The sequence below is a fragment of the Sinohyriopsis cumingii genome, chromosome 1 (assembly GCF_028554795.1).
Source record: "Sinohyriopsis cumingii isolate HCF-2022 chromosome 1, ASM2855479v2, whole genome shotgun sequence".
NCBI lineage: Eukaryota > Metazoa > Mollusca > Bivalvia > Unionida > Unionidae > Sinohyriopsis > Sinohyriopsis cumingii.
Window position 1 is genome coordinate 61,774,256 of NC_142961.1, and position 24,910 is coordinate 61,799,165.

At 38.6% G+C, this 24,910-nt stretch overlaps 1 protein-coding gene across 2 annotated transcripts in view; it reads right to left on the minus strand.

The window, feature by feature from the left end:
- Positions 1-2,213: 2,213 nt before the first annotated feature.
- Positions 2,214-24,910, minus strand: part of LOC149806967 (E3 ubiquitin-protein ligase MARCHF1-like) — a 30,549-nt gene continuing 7,852 nt past the window's right edge. Inside the window, exons 3-4 of one of the 2 annotated variants that reach the window (XR_016421411.1) lie at positions 7,842-8,323; positions 2,214-5,708 (exon numbers count right to left, since the gene is read on the minus strand). Coding sequence is in view for 1 of the 2 variants with exons in the window: in XM_089960176.1 (XP_089816302.1) it covers positions 5,355-5,708; positions 7,842-7,940 (453 nt within the window). In the remaining variant the exon portion in view is untranslated. The remainder of the gene's footprint in view (positions 5,709-7,841; positions 8,324-24,910) is intronic. The other variant, XM_089960176.1, reaches the window with a different exon arrangement.

Consider the following 24,910-nt stretch of genomic DNA (forward strand, 5'->3'; position numbering starts at 1 on the left):
AATTTAAACAACCACAACGTAAAGAGCCTCTTACGCGAGTGTACATGATTTGTGTACAAATCAAAAGTGCTGGCGTCTGCGTTCCTTGTTTGTTTACAATAGAAAGTAGTTCCTTTATGCACGTGAATGCTATATGTGTATTGTAGCGCGAGTTTAGTATCGGGTAATATTGAACGATTCTGACAATATAAAGTTAACGGGGAAAAAAATGAGCATATAATAATAATTGATTTTGTTGAATTTTGCAAAATTTGACATTCGAACAAGCCAATCCCGGAATTTGTTTTGAAATTAGTATTACGTTTTAATGCCTTCTTGCAAAATTGATTCAAAAGGTCTTTTAAATGTGTTTCGCGGTTACAGTGGTAATATTCGTATTTCGTGTACTTGTCGTCAGCGAATATGTTTAATTATTATTTTATCACCGTCAACAATAATATATGGTACACTATTTCAAGTAGTTAAGAAAAATGTGAGAATTCAGGGAACAATAATAAATCAAGAACTCGTATCGGTCTTTTCCCATATGATACAAAGACGCACCGATTATTCAATTTACAGCAATCACTTAAGCGCTGAAAATCCTTTAATCTAAATTAATTTATAAAAAAAAATATTCCAAGCAGGAAGTTCGCAATAAGGCCACAAACACAAAATTCGGAATCATTTCATAAATCATCATCAATTTTCACCGCAAATTTTATGGAAGTTTCAATAAAACCTTTCCAGATGCGATGCAAATAAATGGCAGTTACTGTATCAAGGAATTTTGCATATTTCAATCTAAAATTCAAAGCAAAAAGAAACAATATACGATGTGAAGGCCCCGGTGTTGCAGGGAAATCACATCAAACAATACACACAGTGAAAGCCCTAGTTTTGCAGGGAAATGACAGTGCACGGTCAAGAGAAGTTACATTTTACCGAGGACACTTTTCTGTCAGTATGCATACGAAAAATGTTCCTGTCCAAAACGCGATTTCGCAAGTATAGGTGCCAAAATGCTTTATTAGAATATGCCGTACATACTTTAATGCGTTCAAACATACTTATTGTATAAGATCTCGTAATATGGTCTCGTACTCCAGTTTGATCTCTTGTAGCGTGTTTACAGCGTACATGTCCATGTGCCGTCTTAAGTATAATGCCACCGATGTTTTTTGTGCAACGCCAGTCTTCTTTTTTCTCGTGCCACACCAGTATTTTTGTGCCATGCCACAGTCGTCTTTTTTCCGGGGGTGCCATGCCATAGACGTCTTTTGTACCATCACTACATGTATCTTTTCATATATTTTTCTTGTCATTCCTTTTGTGTTACTGGAAAGGGTTGCATTAATGAAGTTGCCGTGACCAGTAGCTGTAATTATCAGGGGTGTAACGATTTGGCGTATCGATAATCACGAGAATTTGGCAACGAAGCATTTATCCTGTTTCGCAATACTCCTAAAACAAAAAGAAGCTTTAAAATGTACATCTTCGACGTCTCAAATCCGAAATTTCCTCTCTGCCAAATTCACTTTTCTTCCTTCCACTATCCGTCTTCAGTCGAAATAAAAAGAAGAGCTTTTTGCTGGTTGATGAAGGCGTAATTAGAATCCGATTTCACGTCCTTGTGCCTTGGGTCAAATTTGAAGGCTGGCACGCACCAATTACACTTTCTCATATACTAGTATACAAGCGAATCTGGATGCTCCTACCTCATGTTAATGTTTCGACATCTCTGCATTTCAGTGTAAATGCGTTTGCTTTGAAACACAAGCACATTTACATTGTACATAGCGCCACCTGATTGGAAAATACCCTGTAGTCTTTTTCGAAGTTCACATAAAGTCAGTGTGCGTGCTAGTGTACAGATTCTAAATAAACAATCATAGATATGAGGGCGTCATAAATTCCCCAAAAATTTAAATGGATGACGCTATCTTTACAGGTAGAATCACGGAATCACATCTATCAGGTAAAATTGTGAATATTAGATTTGTCTCGAGGCAGTGTGAGTTATGATGAATAAGTACAGTTTAATCAACACACGACAAAACAATACGAAATTACCTGTACAGTATGGACACCTTCGTTCCTAGTGAATATATATGGATTAATGAGTTTTCCGGATCAAGCACATTTTTATTTGACGATGTCATCATGTCATATACATGTACAGATATTTGCTAGCTGCACATGTATATTCAATACAAGTTGAAATAACGAATACGTATATTGACATTGTTTATTTCACTATATTAGAGAATGTACATGTACATAAATATAAGTTTAACCAACTGGGAAATCTTTTATATGCTGGCCGGTATATCTCCTTGCCCACGCTTGCTTGATGGTATCCCATAATGCATGTAATGTAAACAATGCAACGAATACAAGCTGATATTTTGCAGAGAAATGCGTTATAGAAAACTAATAAAATGTGGTTATTTTTATAAGTCGTATTTTACAACTGTTATAACCACTAATGAACTAATTCTTGACCTATCTTATTATTCTGAAATGAATCCTACCCTGTCCAAAGCTTACAATTACCTTTATTTTTGTTTTAGCCATCGACAAACTGATTGCAACATACAATTGGAAAACAACAAAGAGACATGACACACCTATTTTATTTGCCATATGTTGTGTGAAAAGTGTGGACCATTTGATCCCAGTGTATTTGTTTGAGCAAAACATTGTTTATACAATCGCTGGTCACGCTACTCTACGTTTTTACATACACATGACTACATCTTCATTGTATAACTTTAACGTGCCACTAGAATTTGACCAATCAGAGATTGAGCAATTGACACACCACCAGATGTGCGTAGGTTAATCAGAGTTATCTGACTGACTGCAATTTATTATACGATTCTTCGAATTTTCTTATTTTTTGACAGATTATTTCTGGATTATCGAGGCAATTTTTTTTTTAGCACTTTTACACTTTGGTCCCCGATTTTGATTTTCGGACCCGGAACTCGGAATTCTGGATTAACGGAGCAAGTATACGGTTAGAAACTCCGTTCCCGTTGAAACAAGTCCGGATAGCGAGGTTTCTGGATAAACGGAGTCTGGATTAATGAGGTTTCTCTATGCATGCATATCAGAAAACGAGGAAATGCTTTACATCACATTGAATTTACAATGTGTGCAAAACAACATTACACAGTAGGTCTGTACCTTAGAATATATCAGAATGATGATTCTTTTAAATGGTACCTTTATAACAGAAAAAGAATTCTCTTCACGATGATAATAATAATAATAATAACAATAACAATAACAATATGAAGTCCGTTCCAAATGAGACCTAAACGTATGGAACCAACGAGTTACAAGTTTAGGGATGTTGACTAAATGCGGATACGTGCGTTAGAAAATGTATTTCAATTTTCATGACAAACTCGGAAATGATAAATAAATAATAAATATTTGGTTATATCAGACATCAAATTTGAATAGGTTAGTTCAGAGCTAACACCTTTTGACTCAGTCCGAAAACACAACTAAATAAAATATCCCAAAGTCATTAAATTCCTAAAATATTCTTCCAAATTAAAATATTACTCTACCACTTATACCATCCAGTATTTTTACGACAATGACATTTTGCCAGAGCTAGACAAGGCTGAGTGAATGGAAATAAGTTTTAGTAGAAGAAAACATCATGCTCTTAAAAAAGAGATAACACTACTTTAAACTTCTCTGAAACGTTTAAGAATGTCTCAGATTTAATGGTTTCTACAAAATGTTTTCAGGGACTGAAAACGACAGTACTTTTATTTATCCAAGAACGATTGCATATAGTCTTAAATGTACTAAGTGACCTTTGAATGCTTAGTGGTATGCCATTACTGTAGGATGAACAAGACAAATACACTGTATTTTATTTAAAGAAAGAAATTTCGAGATGTGAAGTAATTTACGGACCTAAATTGAACTGAAGACTTTTGATTCTTTTCTTGGGTATATTCATCTGACCACTTTATGCCAAGAAACAAAAAATAAATAAAGGTGTTTCCTATTGCACTGGTTTTAAAATTATTTTGGCAGGTCGTTTTATATTGATTATTGTGATCCTTTTTAACATGGGGGAAAGTAAGCTTTATGGTCGGCAATAAGAAACAGGGATGGTCGGTCGCCCGGAAACATTTTGTTGTTGTTGTTGTTGTTTGTCCTTAGCGAGGGTCCTAAGTTACTAAAATTGGAGATAGAGGGGTTAAATTTATACTTTTCCCTCTGCCTGTGATTATTTATTTTTATTTCTTCAAAAACGTCGACAACATGCATTAGCAGTAAACCCACATGCGGCTGGATATAAGCGCAAAGATCACATCGTTCACAACATCGTTAACTTAGTGGTGATGAACAACTTATGTTCTGAATTATGGTAGATAATACGAAGAGTGAAATTCGTGGAGCATATATTATTGTTTACAAAATTTTGGGCTAAGTTGTCTGCAACACTCGTGCAACAGTGACTTTAATTAGCGATCTTGAAAATGTTAACTCACGTGATATACTGAAAAGCATAAACCTCTGTGTTGTTTATGTTTCCAGGCATGAACGGCGTTTGGGGGTGGCAAGTGGGGCGACCGGCCAGGCCCCGCTCTTGAGGGGGCCCCGCGCTTCAGGTCTAAGGTCTCGTGTTATTATTTCGATTAAAAAAAACCGTTGTCCACAAAAAGAATTTTTTAAAAATATGAATAATGAAAAAACTAAATTCGTGCGCCAAATCGCGAAAGTTGACCTAGTCTAGATATAATCAGTGTTTGCAGTAGCATACCAATCGAGATACCGATACTCTGGCCCCGCGCGGTCATGGTCGGCCCTAGGCCCCGGGTACTTCTAACGCCGCCTCTGTTTCCAGGGTAGATAACCATAAATTGGTTAGCTGAGGTAGTCTACGTCTTACAAAGTAAGGCCATCTAAAACATTTGTTCCCTCTCACGCAAATATATACACACAACCAAACAACCAAACATCATCCAACTAACAAAACACTAGCAAACCAATACACACAAACACAGAAGTATGTACCAGGCTATTCGCATTTGGAACAAAGTGCTGCTCTCTGATATATTGCACCATATCTTTGCATCAAGCAGTTTTCAGCATAAGGATAGTGTATGACTGCTACTTCTTATTTTGGAAATGTAAATGTCACTTTATACAATTTTCATTATAATGCCTCATAGAATGATTATTTTTTAAAGTAAACTTTCTGGAGCGTCTTGCTGCTTGAAGAACATACCGCAACCGCACAAATGTATGTCACTTACATCTACTCTTTAAATGTTTTTGACACACAGGGTCCCGGACCACGAAGGTACGTATTAGCATGCACAGCTACTACATGATAATCAGACTACTTCACCGGCGATCACATCAGAATGTTTGTCAATGGAAGTAACTGTCCACTCTTTGGAATTCCTGAAGAATGTTTGAGCAACTTGAATGAATGAAAGACTTGCGTGTCGCTGAGAAATTAATGCCACGAAGACGGATACGAATAAAAAGACTCCGAAAACAACAAGCAAGATGTCGTCCTTATTATAATCTGTACTGTTCTTAGGGTTTTCAGTCCGGTCTCGCATATTTGCAAAAGCAACGAAGACGATGATCAAACACAAAAGCACGAAGAAGATACTGAAGCAAAAGATTACATATCGCAGTTTGTCTTGCGCAGTGATTTCAGGACATCTGGATATCCTCAGCTTCAAAGAGAAAAAGTATTGCAAAGCATAAAGAAAATAACGTGTGTTACGCTTACCACCTGGTACATCTAGAAAAAAGTGCTTGAAAATGTAATGAATTAGAAGTCTTGTTTGTGTTTTTTTTTTCGTTTATGATAATTTGATGCTATTAAATACCGAAATGCTAGGATGCATTTTGTGACACTCTTACAGGTACAGTTATTTCTCCAGTATATTTACACAGGAGGAGTCCCCCTCCACCTCTGGCATTTTCGTGAAGGGGGTTAGTTTAGGGGTAGAGGACAGTTATTGAATGAGAAAGAGTATTTACGGTAAGACCCATTATAATCCATCTGAACATTAAACGTTTCATGAAACAAGAAAACAAGTTGTTTTTCTTTATTATCTGCGGAGACAACGGTTGTGGATTACGACAACGGCTCTACCTTAAGTACATTGGAACTGTGGAACTGGTTGTAACGGCAAATACATTACCACCAGAAAACAAAACCTGTACGTAAATCACTGTACAACCATGCCCAGTACGTTCGTACAAACTCTTTTAATAACTATATAAACAATGAAATAGTTTCCTTGTTCTGTTAAAAAAATAAAATCCCCTTAGTAAGGGCTTGATTATGGTGGTTGATGTAAAGTTCAAGCTCTTATGTATTTTTGTGCCTACGTTTACTAGATTTGCGTTAGTCATTACGGCAGTATATTTTTACAAGCAAAAATGTCTTTTTACAGAGCGATTCAAACACATGCATGAGTCTGGCTTGAAGTCCATTGTTTCCCCCATTTCCAAAGACCTCAAGACAACAGTAAACTGAAAGGTTCTTGAACGCGAAGAAATTATAAATAATTCTTCCATAATCAGCCAATGACCACAAATAACGAAATTAAACCTTCACATTTGCATGATTCACCAGTTTGTCGTTGGTAGCCGAACATTAGTACTTCACACGATGAAATACAAAGCACGAAACACCCACTGCAGACAATTATTCTTATCTGGGTCATGATCCCATTTTCGGGTCAACCAGAAGATAGTTTAGAACCATATTTAACGCTTTCTTATATGTGCACTTTCGCCACACTGCTTTCACAACCACTATAAACGGCATATCAAAATAAAGAATGACTCCTTCACAAGCAGTCCATGGTAAAAATCAGCCCCTGTCATGAATATATGTCTCAAAGGCACTGCCAAACAGCACCTCTAAAATAAGATAGGAACTAATAGGCTATCCTGATCTGACCTCATCTTAAGTATGTACACCTAAACAAATATCTAGAGAATTCCCCACGTTGAGAGATTAGGGAGGGTCCATTTCACAAATCTAAACCGTGCTATCATAAAGTCGCATGGTAATGTGCATTATGACGTCTGTCTGTTCCTTGAAATTGGCTAACCAATTACACAGGCTGAGAAATATCTCACCAACAGCGACTTCCAATAATCAAACAAATAATCACTAAAATCTAACAAAGCAATAAACTGAGACGTAAATACGAAAAGCACATACCCTATGTTTATTTATCCATGAAATAATATACATTCTTTCTGCTAGGCAGCTTCCAGATAAAGATATGAAACCAAACGGCTTGGTACCCAGAAACTTCACCTAACCTTTGATACTCCGGGTCAGCACTATTCAATGTGTAATGCCATAATTTATGCGCCAATACGCAATGGGACAGCAGGCCGTCAAGGAGACCATTATTATAAGCAATTGGCTCATAATATCCACATCATTGCCTTTATGTATATACGTCTACTCGCTGTGATTATGTTGTTAAACCTAACTTTAAAGCATTCTTAATTTCAGTGCTCTATGGTTATGGTTCGTATCAGCTCACATGTCGAATTCATGCTAGATAGATGGATGGATGGATGAATGGGCGGGCGGACGGGAGGGAGACAGACAGATGGATGGATGGGAGGGCCGTTGGGCGAGAAGACGGACGGACAGACTGACAGACAGACAGATAGACAGACCAACCGATAGATAGATAGATAGATAGATAGATAGATAGAGAGAGAGAGAGAGAGAGAGAGAGAGAGATAGATAGATAGAAGGAAGGAACATGTAATTATTGGCATAAAACTAGTATGCAAATAATGCAACAGTCTGTAATAGAGAAAAATACCTTTATTTTCTGGCTCATTACAAATTTGCTATGGCAAACTTCGCATTCTGGTGGCCAACGAGACGTTTCATTGGGTGCAAACTTTACTTGGATCCAAGTCTGCAAGAGATGCATATCCGAATCATTTATAAAAGAATCAGACACAGATACAAATGGCCGTCGTAAGTGGCGGGTGATACAGATGACTGTCCAGGACTAAAGTGGGTAGGGGCGCCATTTCTGCTGATCATGTTCTATTTTGCTTTCTGTATTTTACCACCATGCGTATACACATTTAAATCTTCTGGACGTACATTCTTACCCTGTGAGGCTCAGCGTGACGAAGAGAAGAGGAATTTATCATTATGGTTGAGGACAGGACAATCTCACTGTTGGTGGTTACCATTCTATGCTTACGTCAAACGGCTATGACAACTGACGGATGAACGAACAGATGAAGGTATTTTACCTGACTCTCATGAAATATCAGATGTTGGGGAAGGCTGAAATTATGAGCATTTGAAACAGAAACACTGATGTATAACAAGCTGTAATGATCAACAGCATTCACAAAATGTACTATCAATAAGTTGTATTTAGCTAGTATAAAATAATCCAGTATGCTTTCCTGAATAATAATGCTGCAGTCAACGTAATTTTGTGATTTCGTGCAGTTTGCATGAACTGTTACGATGGTCAATTTGGCATTGTAAAGTTTTAAATTTCACTGGCTAATACATTGTAACATTCATAGTTCTAGTTACATTGGGGTATATATAAAAGTGGGGTATATATAAAAGTGGACCAGGAGTCTAATCATTAAAAACTTTGATATAAAAAACAACGAAAAAATATTTGAAAAAGAAAGAAAAAAATGACCAAAATACTTTTGAAACGTACTGGGAGAAAGGGAAAATCTTTGGACTGAATAATTGTTATTCGTAAAATATCACATCAAGATATAGCGAGGACTGAGCATCAAGCGTATTTCGAACTCTCTCCACATTAACAATAATATTCACTTAATGGTCTGAATACCATGATAAAGGAAAGACAATAACAGAAAAATACAACATTTAATACTAGCAAATAAAATATTGAAATAAACGCGTGCAGATAATGTTGTATTAGTATCTGATAGTAACTGACTAGCCTATTACTGACTCGAGAAACATATTAGCAGTTTTTGGACCACAATGAATATCTTCTAGTTTGCCTCAAGCGACTGAAAACGGAACTGCGTGTTTCTCAACGTTGGAATATTTGGCATCATTACCAGTGTTGTGCTTGACCTCTGAGGGTTGCCGAAGGTAAGCAGAATATATATATATATATATATATATATATATATATATATATATATATATATATATATATATATATATATATATATATATGGCTGAGCAGTTTAATGTAACGTATAATAACAATTCATGTTTTTCAGATAAATGTGCACTGGTGTTTTACTGCTAACACACGCTATTTGGTTCGTAGAGAAATTCAAACTTATACGAGCATAGAATAAATGTGAACATTTAGTACATTGCCGTCAATATCACGTTAACTTCATGAAATTTCATGAGACTTCTATTCTTTTTTTAAATTTATTTTCAAGTGCATGGTGCCAAATGTATGTGTAAGGTTATGTAAACGTACTTTGTACGGTTTGCCTATAAGTGTTGCACTCCATTAAGTGATCGGTTTGGTCACATGTTTTCAATCGATGTGTATTTTCGCACGTTTCGTTAAGAATTTTGTTAAGTTATACATCACAATTGTTGTCCCCAACACAAATAAACAAGTGAAAGCTTTCGTTCCATCGTAATTCGCATATTAATTTCAGCCCATATCTGCAGCTACACCTTCTCCTGGAATCTTCAAACTTTGCACGTAAACCGTCTTAAAGAAGTATGACTGTACTAGGTCTTGTCGATGCTGGACACATAATGCGACATTTATTAACATTACAAAAATATGAAAAAAATACGACATGATGACTCGTATTTTCTATAAGGTATGCAATCCTCAAAATGCAAATCTTTTACAACTGTACGATGTACTGTATAACTTGATATGAAGTCGAAAAAGTGTTGCCTATTGAAATTAATGTAGAAAAAACACGTACCACGTTAACTGTAATTTTTGGGAGGCAGAACATGGCTACTTGGAGAATAAATCTTCGTACAGATGCAAAGTGTAAAAAGAGCAATAAAAGTACACCCTTCCAAGGGCACACACACACACACACACACAAACACACGGCTCTGAATATGGTAGGATGGGGCTAATCCTAGCAATATTTGTAAAATTGAGCATTGCGTTTGTTCCTTTTTAAAATGGTAAGCACGTGACCTTCAAAAAATTACCCATTCTGGCAAGTCTAAATTCATTAGTCCTTCCCGAGCACATGTCTCAGAAACAGTACACTTGCTGACTTGATTGCTTCCTGTCCTTTCCAAATCAATGTTGGTGACAGGTCGGTGTTGCGGTGTTTCCTCTCTCTCTCTCTCTCTCAATGGTCAGTTACTACAGCACTATCAGCTCTGTGTAACTCGTGTGGCTTCTAGGATAGGACATGGGATCGATCTGGTTACGTGGGCCTTCATGATGATGTGTTCACCTGTGTTTTTAAACGTAACAAGTATGCATCCATCCACTATAATATTAATTATATGCCTCAAAGAGATTTACAAGCCTTCAAGTTTTCGCGAGCATATAGTCCTGAAGAGTAAACTAAATACACGTAGATTTGTACAAATAGTAATTCTGGCCACATAGTAAACTCGTCCACCCACCCCTCTTCTAACATAAATGGATCATCCAACGTTGCAAGCCCTATTCATGACCGCGGACAGGGTAGGACTAATTATGGGGGGCCCGCTACGAGCAGAGGGTCCACAGGTGTTTCAATTTGCAATTCATAAGGGCTTACTGGATCATTTTTCCTAAGGCCCACAAATCCTGGCCTCTGCCCTGATCATCTGGTATGCAGCTTGTGCTCATATTTACTTTTTTGTTTTAGGCAGGTTACTGACATATTGTGTTATGTATATTTATTTAATTTATTTTTGATTTAATTTAATTGTTTGTTTGTAGTTTTATCTTGTTTTATTTCCATTACATGCTATTATAAATGTAACTTTATATACTGGAATAGAGTTCAGTTCTTACTGATTTTTATTTTATTTTTCAAAGTAAACATCTTACAATATAAACTTTGTATCTGATGCTGACCTAGTTCCTGACCTTGATTCAGAACCAGTGATAGTTTTTGGTAAACAACTTTTTTTAACTTTTTTATTCTTTCTCAGAGCAAGATTCACAAAGTGGTATCAAGGCCATATCTGGAGTACGTGACAAGCAACATGTTTATTGTTACAAACTGTTGTTTTTCCCAGAAGGGTGAACTCTTGATCTCCATCCGGGAATCTGTTTTGCGTTGTAGGTAGACTTATTATTAATGTTTTGAGAAGGAATTGTCATTCTTGCCTTAACACTTGAGAGATCCAGGTGTTTTATGTTGTGACCAGTTTTGGGCTAATTTTTTTCTTCTTCAAATTATTTTACAGAAAAGTGATTCTTTTCCATGGAAATACTAGTGATCTAAATTATTTCTTGGACAGGACATTTATCGAAATTTATAAATAATTAAAAAAATGGAATAATATTTTCTGCGATTCAACAAGAGATTGTTGACACTGCAGCACTTACAGGTTACAACAGACGTCATCGTCTTCCATTTTGGATTTCATCGGGATTCGAACTCTTTTTCATTTAGGACTTTTTAATAATAGGATTTATATTTTTTAATTCTCGGATTAATTTTGGATTTGAATTGTAAAACTGTAAATTCTTTTTCACATTTTTACCTTGGTTTTCTATGGAAAAAAATATTTGTTAAATTTTGCAAAGCTTGTTGTCTTCACTCTTTTCTGTTACGTTTTGTTGGAGCCTAAACACGTAATAATTGACTCGTGTTTTGCAAACACACTATTGCTGTAAACGGTGTACTGATGTCAAACCTTTAGAAATTCGTCTGAAAATTTCTGCACGAACATGCACTATATTAGCCACAATCGCCGAATGTTGGCCAACGTTGATTGCGCAGGCGCTACATATTGGCGTAGAAAACCCCAGATTCGACTTCCGGAAAAAGGTCTATAGCAGCCTGTACTTCATGTAATAACAGCTTATTCTCTTGAGACAACGAACTCGTCACACGATAACTATCCTTACTCCTTTCGTAATTAGTTGTTTTAATGGGAACATGTATGTCATTATAATAAACTCAGTATTTAAAGTGTGTCCCCCCCCCCAACTATTATTGTGATGTTGGCAAACAGACCTTCAAAGAATTTATTCACCATTCTGCAGAAGTAAACGACGAATGTATTCCTAAAGTGCAAAGTTTAGAATTCTAGTTATGAGACATACAATTTTACCGTAATTCCCCAAAATGTTAAAGTGAAAGAACTATGAAATTAGGTTTGAAATGTTATGATCCTTGTAGCCTGTCTATATACAATTACATCAAAAAAGACCTCATGAAAGTTGCTGGTGAGGAAACAGCAAATTTGATTAAAGATTCGGTGTCAAGATCAAAATTACGCCTAGCAAATACCACTATGTTTCCTTAGCTGAATTATCTCAACGATGACACTCTTGATTAGAATGCTCGGCGAAAGAATCTAGATGTAAGAAATATCAACCTTGGAAAACAAACTGCATATAAAAACTAAAACGAATGACAGGGAACGACTGGAGAACTGTGACTAATATAATGTAGTCAAAAGTACGCTGACGACGTGTTTAGAGAACATATTAGGGCTAGTGGACAAATTGGGATTGCCATGCTGAACTGCTGAATGGATTATCTGACAATTATTCATTTTATAGATTCATCAAAATGTACCAAGATATAAATGCACATTTGACAACTTATCAGTGTAAAACACTATTCCTTCGACGAATAACAATTCTATCACGGGATACGGATGCATGATACAGAATGAGAGAAAAGGTAATGGGTCGAAAATGCATTGGGTCACTGGAAACTTACATGCAGCCATTAGCTTAGAATGTTCAAAGAAACAAATCGAACGCTCTGATTACATCAAGTTTGTAGGACGATTAAGAAGTCCATCGTCGGAAGTCAAAGAACAAATGAATTATGGCTCTAGAAATGAAAAGAATGCAGTTGCTACAAAGTTGCCAAAATACACCAGACTGCATGTCATACTCTACATTTTGTGTCTAAATTACAACTGGCTAATCTATCTTAATGTTCTGTGTGTGTGTGTGTGTGTGTGTGTGTACCGCTACGGAAGACAAACGGACAAGCAGACAGAAAATATTCAACCAAAATAGAATTTGACTCTACATCATTTATATTTTAAAAGAATGTAGGTCTAATACACAGTATGATCTGACGTTGCGTAATTAATTTCGAAAGTAAATTCTTTTTGTACAATATTTGATCCTTAAATTCTGGGTTTGTTTTAATCTTTAAATAACAACGGTTTAGGTTCCTACGTTTAATAAAGTCTCTCGATCGATCGGTCGATAAACATCGGGTAATTTTGAGGGAAGCAGTAGCCACAAGTATTTCTTTACAAACAAGTTAACTGTTCGGAACAGAGCCATTAACTCGTATTGCTTCTTTTTCTTTAATAGACTAAATGGACCATTGGTCAAAGTTAGGTAAGTAAAGATTAGGACGGCATTTCATGTAAAAAACTGAATTCATTTCATATCGACAGATCTATGTACTGTATTCGGAAGATGTAAAATGTAGTCAAACACCTTTCAGCGAGTGAAGAAGTAAATAAAGAAGTAAAATAAATAAATAAATAAATAAATTATCCTTTTACTTTGGTCCAAAATATACCTGTATTGCATAACCAACACTGTTTAACTCCATATCCGTATGTTCAGTCACTTATAAAGTGTCGTATTGCTTTGCAGCATAAAATAGCAGTATACCAAATCCTTCAAACAAGTGAGACCAAATCGGGCACTAACTAAAACACCGAGCAGACCAATCCTTACATCATCATCTCGCATGAGGAATTTAACAATGAGAGAACAGAAATTGCATTAAGTATCATGTTATTATAAGTTAACATGAGATTGAATTATAGTGACTGAATCGAATGTACATTTACTACATGCAAGTATCAATGTGTGTGTGTGTGTGCGTGTGCGTGAGTGTGTGTATTTTAGATTTGTAACGTAGCTTTAACAACTCTAGTCGTATCACTACTATGTCAGCAGTGTCGCAGTTTAAAGTGATGTCTTGCACTGGGGCATCATGCCGCAGACATGTAGCATCATGTCCCACTCAGTTACATTATCCTGACACCAGGCCGACCAGTCCTAACACTAATCTGTTAATGCAGAGCGCAAAGCATAATAGCTGCTAGTACCATTTTTATAAGTGTTTGGTATGACTCGACCGAGGGTTCGAACCCGCGACCCACCATATCGGAGGCGAACGCTCTAACCACTTAGATTGAATTTAACTGTAAAATTTGTCTATCAAAAAGGCCGAATAACAAGTAAGAAGGAAAACAAAAATGCAAATTAATTTGCAAAATATGCACGTTTTGTTACATATTCTTTCCATTTAAATGTTCAGTCATATATATTTATGTGAGATTGTCAACTATGAATAAATAATGTTAACAGATTGCAAATATAGCAGCAGGGGGGGCGAATCGGACATTTTGTCCAATCGTTATTTTGCTTAATTATTACTTTCTGCACTCAGCGGATCCGGTGTAGTCAGCGCTGGTAAAAAAAAAACGACGTCGGTCCATCCTACACGATGGTGACGTCATTTGGTTCTGCGAGCCGATCCCCAGCGTCGTCAGCGTCCGGTAAGCACAGCGACGACCGCGTCGATGTCATTCCCCCCCTGCTGCTAAGTGGTTATTTACAACTAACCGAATATTTGGTCAAGTCCGATACGATATCGTGTCCGAGGATCATGTAAATTTATCGTTACAAATCCATGTGGGGTCGACTGAGCATGACTAAAAAAGTTTCGAAAACCATTAAAGTCCATGTCACCGCCACACCATGTCTGCCAAATATTTCGTAGCGTGTGTGTATCAACGCCGTTGAATGCAACAAGAATATTACAGTTGTCTCTGATTACTTTTGGAATCTGAGTGTATCGTTGAGTGACATATATCACGTCGGTGTTTTTATGCCTGCCTCTGGAAAATATCCTAGCTGGGTTTTTTTGATTGTCTAACATAACATCATCGTACACGACTAGATTGTTAACGTCGCCATCAATATCATCAATACCTGGTGCATCATTGATATCTGTAATAAACTCAATAACATTTTTTTCAGCGATCGCTGATGCATTCTCGTTAAAATCTTTCAACACCTCGTAGCATCGTTGATCATCCACGCTAGGGGCGATTAAATACAACTTATCCCACTTCATCCATCTCATTATTAAATTAAGTAATAATTGCGTCTTGCCGGATCCAGATGGTCCGATGATAATCATCCGGATCGAGTTTGGTAACGCTGCAACATGCTTAACTGGTTCTCTCGTTTTAGTCGCCGAAAAATCAATTATATTCATATCTCTATACATAAATTATGGATCTATATTGTGTGAAGTGTAGAGTGCGTACTGGCACAAATGATATGACAACCGTTACAACGAGAAATAACAGATCGGCGCTTACTGGTAAGTGTGTACAATGCGATACAAAGAAATTTAGATTTATTTCTGCTATACCCGGGGATGCTTTAAAAAAAAGCGAGGAGGTGATATTGCAGCCAAGTTATCAAAACTCCCCGGAACACCGTGGGCAAAGTATCCAGGAGAAAAGCACCTCCCAGGATATAGCTACTGTGGCCCCGGAACACGATTAGATATCAGACTCGATGATCAAAATCAGCCGCGACCCGGTGAGTATCCAATAAACGCTATCGACGAAGCATGTCGGATACATGATATAGCTTATCGTAGCGGTGATCTGCAACAGCGTCATATCGCGGATGTAAAATTAATTCACGCGTTAAATGCTATTCCTGATAAATCATTCAAAGAAAAATTGGCTTCATGGTTGGTAAAATCGGCTATGAAAGGTAAATTAATGATTGGAAGCGGAGCTTCTCGCGCTGGTAATTGAAAACGCTAGCGTTTATAATAACAACATGGAATCCATCTATTATTCTCCGAGAGGATACTGGAAAGGAAAGGCCGCAATTGGTAAACTCGCAAGCGCTGCAAAGGTAACAAAGGCCGTTGCGGCTAATTGGTTATCCAAACAGGCTATATGGCAAATTTATCTACCACCGCCTAAACAAATAAACTTCTCACACTTTGATGTCAGCGTACCTAATGAAGTTCATCAGGCTGATATATTATTTCTGCCGCATGACAACGGTTACAAATACGCGCTAACTGTAGTTGATGTTGCGAGTCGATACAAACAAGCGGAGCCCTTGAAAACAAAGTCAGCAACTGAAGTAGCCGATGCATTTGAGCGGATTTACCGAAGGGGTCCTCTGCGCTGGCCAAATCTATTACAAGTTGATCCTGGTAGTGAATTTCGCGGCGCTGTTTTATCAACGCTGAAACATCATAGCGTCGCGATACGACGAGGTCATACTGCGCTACATCGTGATCAGGCAATTGTTGAACGATTCAATCGGACTCTTGCTGAACGGTTATTTGGGTATCAATACGCGAAGGAATTCATCCAAGAAAAACGATCTCGTGAATGGGTTAAAAGGTTACCAGGCGTAATTGGAGCGTTAAATAACGAGATTACTCGAGCAATCAACATGAAGCCCAGCGACGCGATTAAATACGAGTACATACCCGGAAGATCAAAATTAAATAGCGTTTCCAAGCCGATTCTCGGCGATGTTACTGTCAGATATCTGTATGAACCAGGAGAGCTTGAAGGCGGTAAAAAAAGAGCTACTGATCCTATTTGGAGTGTTACCACACATAACATATCAACGATAACACGATCAACTGGTAGACCACCGATCTATAGACTGGATTCAACTGCTCCTCAGCGCGGATTTACTCGCGAGCAACTACAAGTGATACCTGACGATACTCAATTACCCCCGCGTGGTCTTAACTAGCGCCGTTGCGTCTATTACACTCAAGACAAGTTAACCTCACATTACCACGGATATGACCGAGACTGTTATCGATCCTATCCACGGTAAATTGGCGAGCGTCTTTATCCGAATAACGCCAGCGCATTACACAATTGCAACTCGCGCAGTGATTATTCTGTTGTTGTCGTAACGCAATTATTAATTCGGCATCAATATCAAAACGCCGCTGTTTTTTTTATCCTGTTGGCGGTAACCCGAGAGTTTTCTATCAATGACGCTTGCATCGATAATGTCATCGTTGTCGCCGGCTTCGTCGGTGGCTTCGTCAATAACAATTCTTCGAAGCTGATTTATCCTCCGTACTCGGGACACTGCGAGATAGACTAGATTCGACCATTCGATGCGATTATCAACCATCCAAACAATTGTATCCGTGATAGTCAATCCTTGCGAGGAATGTATTGTTGTTGCGTATCCTAGCGTCCACGGGGATTTATCAGCACGTAGCGCGTCCTCGACGACGCTGATATCAACGAGCACGATATCATTCAGAACGAGAATTTGTTTTTCTGTCAGGCCCGGGATTTCAACTTCAATGTTCTGCCGCCGTGTGTCAGCGGGTCTATAACACAACGGCACTGGACGCGTTGGAAACTTTTCCTTATGCAACGCAAACAACTTCCGCTGAAGTGTGTCTCTGACTATCTTTCTACTCGCTACAATCAAATCGTTTGGTCTCCATGTTTTCCAGAATTCATTTAACGGCGTTTCCGGAATCACCTCGCGGATTATTTCACATTGAACTCTATCCGGCTGTAATCTGATTAATTTTTTAACCTCGCGCAGTTGTTCATCAAGTGCTCGGTAATCAGTATCGGTTTCTTCATAATAGTCCACAAAACCCTTTAACCAATCATGTGGACCCTCGCCGACAAATGGTGGTGGTTGGCCATGGTCGCCACACATGATTACCGCTGTATTCGCGCGCAGCAACCACTCAAGAAACATTTGTAAAGTATCTAACGAAACAGTACATATCTCATCCCAGATGATAACCTCAGGAATAAATTTTTCCCCCATTCGATCAGGAGTCCACTCACCGCCGCTGTATCGAAAAAAGCTGTGATAAGTAACGGCGTCAACATTTCGTTGTTTTATCGCTCGCGCTAGTCTATGGGTCGGTGTAAGCACGATTATACTTGCCCGCGTTCGAAATAATTCAATTACCCGAGTCGTCTTTCCTGACCCGCCACAGCCGCTTAAATAAACTGTTTTGTATCTACAAATTGGATCAGAACACGGTGGTGCATTAGACCATTCTGACAATTTATCACCGCGTAAGTAGTCGTTCTCAACGGTGACATTTGCTGACGGGGAATAATCGCGTCGTATTTCATTTTTAATTCTCCATATACCCCAACTCTCGTCCGGACTAGTAAACTCGGCTAAGTTTCCCTTGTACTTTACGTCTATATAAAATGAATCAACGGCTACTCTAACCGCAGTGTCGGGAAATCTATTTATCATCGAGAATAAATTGATAGCGGCGTAACCCAGCATAGACGCCCTCAAATGTGGATACGCGGGGCTGTCTCCATCAAAGTAGGTAACAACTGTACCCAACTTTGTTCCATTGGACAAGAAAGCTGTTTTGCAGTTCACGTATCTATTTTTTGCCACTGCGTCCTTGATTACGAAATCATATTCTGCGTCATCTATAATCAGCCGTGAGCAATATCGTTTGTAGTCATGGTTTTTTCCACCTTGTGTGAACTTACCGATTATTCTTCTACCGAGATCTTTTGCCTCGCGGTTTCGTTGGTTGAATATCTTTTTGGACCATTCGATGATATATTCCTCGTCGGCATCAATGTGTTTTCTGGATTCATCAATTATGCTATCTAGACGCTCTGGTTCTGGTAACCAGACTTCAGTCTGCGCCCGGTATGATATAATCGCGTCACTAACAATCAACGAAACTAGCATGCCACAATCAATCATATACCGTAGCAGCGCTATTGGCAGCCATCTCTTTTCAGCCATGTGTCTACCGATCCAAATATAACAACAGCGATGAAGTCCTGCCGCGAATTCAAATGATACTATGCGAGCGAATCCGGTTAAATCAAAATCAGGCAGTGGTCCATTAATAGCAACACGAGTCATTTCATGTCTGGGGTGTCCAAATCGTTTGAAATACTCAGCGGCGGATCCATACCCGAGAAAACTCGCTGGATAACAGGCAACCATATCAACGGAAATCATAGCGTCGCGGTTGTATTCAGTGTTCCATAGTCCACCGTGATAATATTCCAAACAACTGGATTGTACATCCGGTAGAAATTCCTTGCGCGTTGGTCTCCACGCATTTTTCCTTGCTGCAACATGAGCCGCAACCGATGGAATCGTAAAACAATTTGTTAGCAGTTGTTCGTCATGCTCTTCAAATTCCATGGCGGTTTTTTTCATCTTGTTGTGAAACGCTTCAGTGCGATATAATTCACCGTTTGGTCTTACAAACTGATCAAAGGTATCCATGTCGTTTTCAGCGCTGCGAAGTAACCACACTGATACAGGGTCGTTTTTACACAAGCAGGCAATAGCATCAAATAGTTTCCTCTCCGCGAGAAAACCATCCTGTATAAATTCCCCCGGGATATACTTTACTGTTCTATCCCGTGGAAATATTGTGACCGCGGGCGTCCACGCGTGTTCGTTATGATCAATAATTTTGATTGGGGCTCCCTTTGATTTATACTTTGATTCATATAATACTTCACCGGTTATCGTTGTAACGGTTATTGGAAATCTCAGCGACGTTTCTAATTTCGCTATGTCGCTGATGGTTGCTCCTCGCTCGCGCACTGTCTTCTCCCATTGGTTTATTTTACTACGTCGTAAATCAGTCAATTTGTTTCCTCGACACGCATTTGTAAAATGCTCTATTATTCGTTCTGCTACACAATTTATCCCCGTTGACTGTTTCATCGGCGCTAGTTTTCCGATATCAGGTTTCTTATTTAACGGGTATATTCCATAGACAACTGCTGTTTCAGGATACGCTCGTTCATAGTATGGTCTGTCAACTCCGGTTAACAGCCCTGGCTTGGAGTCGCGGCTAACAATGACTGTTTTCTTATCGCTGAGAACCGGTTCAAATTTATCACGTATGATCCAATTACCTGATTCCACCCGGACAATGAATTTTACTCTGAAGAAATACCTTTTACCGTCAAGTTGTGATATTATCATTGCTGCGCGGTTGTCGTTCATGGTAGCATCAACAACACCATCAATTCGAAATGTTGACCAACTATGAGATGCACCATCACGCTTGAATTCATTAATACAATCGCGTATTTTATTCAACAGGGTTCTATCGTTTATTAACGCTTTTGGTGCGTCCTTGAGGACTCTATCGAGATTAAACCTAATATTTTTCCAGGGCTTAATTGCTGCTAATCTCTCGAACTCCTCCATATAATTAAAACAAGTATTTAAATGAAAGAATATAGTATAATGAATAAATGCAAATGGTTGATGATTGGGTCGATAACCCCGTGCAATAAATCATGTAGAGGTGAATTCTGCGGGTATCATTTACAAAGCGTTCGTAATGGTTCTCTTGGCCCCCTCCCGTGCTTGGTTTGCCACGTTGGTGTAAGAGGAAAATCGCAGTTGTGTATCAATTGTGGCGGAAAGCGATACAGGGAACTAAAACGTTATTATGATAAACGAATAAAAAATGCCGTCATTGACCCCACCGCAGACATCGTCATCAAAACCCCCCAAGACTATGTTGCAAGGTTTATAATTAAACCAAATAATGAATTAAACAAGTAGTATTATTATACAAATGAACCAAGAATTTCTGCCGCATCCTGTGCTCGTTAATTACGAGGCATCTCGCGACGGCGTTGTTAGAAATTGTAGACTGAAGAAGCCGGTTGGATGGAAAAATAATCACGGATACTTGATGTTTGGTGCCGGAAAGAAGAAGTATTATGTTCATAGGGTGGTATTTGAAGCGTTCAACGGATTAATCGAGGACGGTCTCGTTATTGATCATATTGATGGATGTCCTCAAAATAATTCTCTTATAAACCTGCAAGCCATCTCTCAGAGTGAAAATAGTAAAAAAGGCCAAACTGGTAAATGCTCAAAAAAAGCAAAAAGCGTAAAGTCATTTGATACAACAACTCACGAGGAAAAAATATTTCAGTCGATGAATGAAGCCAGTAGATATTTTGATATTTGTAGAGCCTCAATACAATTTGTTGCAGAACGAGTATATCAAACAGCGATCTCAAAAAAGACGGGTCACAGAATTCGATTTTCATATATAACATCAAAGGGAGATAACTCGTTTTGTGATAGCGTCGCATGACAAGAGTTACGTCCCTTGAAGTCCAATTAATGTTACGATTAATTAATCATTTTACGATGAAAACTAATGAAATACACGCTGTTATCTAACAGCTGTATTCTTTTTTTAGTGTTTTATTTGAGTATTTGGTTTCATTTAAACGCTGTGAAACACCATTAATAAGTATTTAAGGATTCAACGATTCAAGGGAATTCAAATTAACACACACCTTGTGACTGACGCGGTTGTACTAGTCACCTTATATATAAGATGACTCGTTATAAGCCGGAGGCTTTCGAAAGCCAATTCAACTAATCAAAACTAACCCACGCTCTTGACCCGGGCGTGTGGTTGTCTTTCGTTCACAATCATGCAACCGGGTTAATTTAATTGGGTTGCTTTTGATTGGTTGAATTGGCCGTAGAGTTCCGCCCCGCCGTTTTATGTTTGTGCTGTCTTGTGCCGTCCCATCATCCATCAATCATTTCATTGTAAATATATCTATCCTTAATTAAGTACATGTAGTGATGTCCCCCAAGCATATCTTCTGGGCGGTCTACGATGACGTTTGTCACCCTAGGCCTCCCTCCCGGAGATGTATGTTTTGGGGTTCCCTTGGGCTCAGATGGATGCGAAGGCACCCAAGGGGTTTGTCCTTAATTAAGTATATGTATATGCCTGTAATCTGCCACAACACTCGAGTGGAGATTTACGGCATTGTACTGTCCCTGTATGCCTGTAATCTGCCACAACACTCGAGTGGAGATTTACGGCATTGTACTGTCCATACAAAAAACGGGGTCAAAAATGACCCCAATAATTTTATTAAAATTTTTGATATTAGAAATAAGATGTTTATAAGAATATGGATTCCCAAGACATCAATAATATATTAACTGAGATTTCAAAATTAAAAAATCAAGGAATTGTATTATCTGATAGGCTCAACAGCGAGGAAATATTATCCGATTATGAGGCTATAAACGAACAATCGAAGCGAGGGCGTTTTACGCTAGCCCGCGAGTATTCTTTTATAAAACGATTACAACATACAATTAATGAGAACCTGTATGGTAATGACGTAAGCGTATTCATTGGGTTATTCACTGCCGTTGAAACAATACGAAAAAAACTCGGGCAGCTTTATGAAAAACGCCGCGAGATCTCTAGTAAGATTAAAAACATTAGGAGGATTATAGACGAAACCCCAGCTTGAAGTTACCTGTGCCCACGTCGCGTGACGAAGTCGGCATACCAATGTAACATTATATACATGTGATGTACAATGCCACCATGGAAAGACCCGGCGGAAAATTTTATTTGAAATTGCGGATCAATTTACAATAATGGTAGGTGAATCACTTACTACTCGGCTAGCCAGAGAGCGGCTAGCAGCGCTTAGAAAGTTTATACCGTTACGAGACAGAGTGAGAGAGAAACTTCAAACGCGACAACAAATGCAAACTGATTTTGCTGTTGGAAGTGAACAGTTATTTGCCCCGGTAACTAAAGCGACTAAGGATGTTACAGCGGCAACTGTACCCGTTCTCGATGCGCTTGAAAAGATAGCGGCAGAGACAAAACGAACAAAAAAGTCTCTGGAAACACTCCCTGCAAAAATAGCGGCTGCTACAACACGGAGGCCGCCACCACTCGCTATAACCGAACCACAAGAACCTTATGTTACAATGGCCGACGAAGAAGAACTAGGCGCCACCGCAAGAGAACCAGAAGAAGAAATACCCGAAGAAATACCCGAAGAAACACCGAAAGAAAAAAAGAAAGAGGGAAATATACCCCGTAATGTTCTTAAAAAGTCCGCACTAGATCAAATTAGAGACATCGACGACGATGAAGAATTAATTAATTTTGTTGTTACAACATCAACTAAGAGCCTTCGAGATGAGTATATCAATGAAGGTTACAAGAAAAAAATAACCTCGACGGAGAACTGGGCAAGAATAGTGTATTTAGCGAGTAAACATAGAGACGCATTACCATATCGTGGTGATCCCGATTACGATGAATTCCTCGAGAAAGTTAAAAGTAGAACACCAAAAAAGGGAAAAGGATACTCTGTTGGTAAAGAATCCTACGGCGTTACCTGTCCTGGTAGTGTTCTCAGTGATATATCACGGCTGGAAGTACTAATCGGAGGAAAACGAGCTGGAAATAACTCTACGGAAATAATCAATGAGGCCGCTGATATTTGCAAGCGGTTATTTGCAGGCGGTATCATGGACATTAATGCATATCGAACGCTCATAGACGAACTTGTGGATGATTAAAAAAATTATAAAATTATAAAATTATAAAATTATCGTTTTTGTTAATTTTTGACCGTTTTTTGACTGTTTTTGGCCATTTTTTGACTGTTTTTGGCCATTTTTTGACTGTTTTTGGCCATTTTTTGAGGGTAAAAACCCCAGGAAATCATTTAGAGAAAATCGATGTTTTTCTGAAAAATCGAGAAAAAAACGACTATAGGCAACCAAAAATAACTAAAAATCAAGAAAAAACCAGATTTTTATCGAGGGCAAAAACCCAAGGAAATTTTGATAAAATTTATTCCGGTTTTCCACACGGCGGTGGGAAGGGGGTCAATCACTGGTGATCACAATCACTAATTGGAAAACTAGTGTTTTTAATAAGGATGATCATACACTACAACCACGATAAACCAGTACTCGTCTACGTGGTAAACTCGCGATTGCATGTTTACCGCGCGTACTATGGAGATGGTCTCGGTAGCACCATTGCGGGGTTATTTACAAGAATGGCTCCAAAAGTAGCGCCGTTAGCCAAACAATTAGGAATGAAGGCTATTGATGTTATTCGTGATAAGGGAATCAGCGCTATTGGAGATGTTGCCGGAAAGGCGCTTTCAGCCGCGCGGAACAAATTAATGTCGTTGGTAAAATCCAAAGGATTTTCACGAAAAAGAAAACAGATGCCATCAACGACAGTGATGCCTGCGAATGTCAGTAAAGTAATAAATAACGCCGTGGAAGAAAAATTAGAGTCGTTGGCGGCGACTTCGCCATCCGCCGATGCGTCAACCAACGCGATCATTAACGCGAGAGCGGGGAGTGGTCTACGACGAAAACGACGTTGATGGATTTCAATTGAAAACACCGACATGAATAATAATAGAAATGTTTGCGCGAACCGCTGATCCCGCGTTTGATATGGATGCCCCAGTGCGCAGGGATGATTCTGTCCGTGATTATCAATATTATTCTTATTATGCAGCGCAACCTGACCTACGATCGCGAATTGAACTTCAAGTCCAAGATACCAGTAAATATTTTTTGCCGTGTGAAGCGTTTATCGAAATCGAGGGAGAACTCGTGACAAATGCCGCCGATAATACACCGTACGCAGATGACGATCGTGTTCGAGTTGGCTTTGTTAACAACGGTATCATGGCGTTATTTGAGAGCGCCAGATATCTTATTGATGGGCGAGAAATTGAATCAATAGAACGCGAGGTTGATGTTGCAACAACGATAATTGGGTTAGCGAGGTATTCAGATGATTATACAAGATCGGCGGGCCCATCTATGATGTTCGCAAAGGACACCACTAATAACGCTGATCATCTTCAGTATGTTAA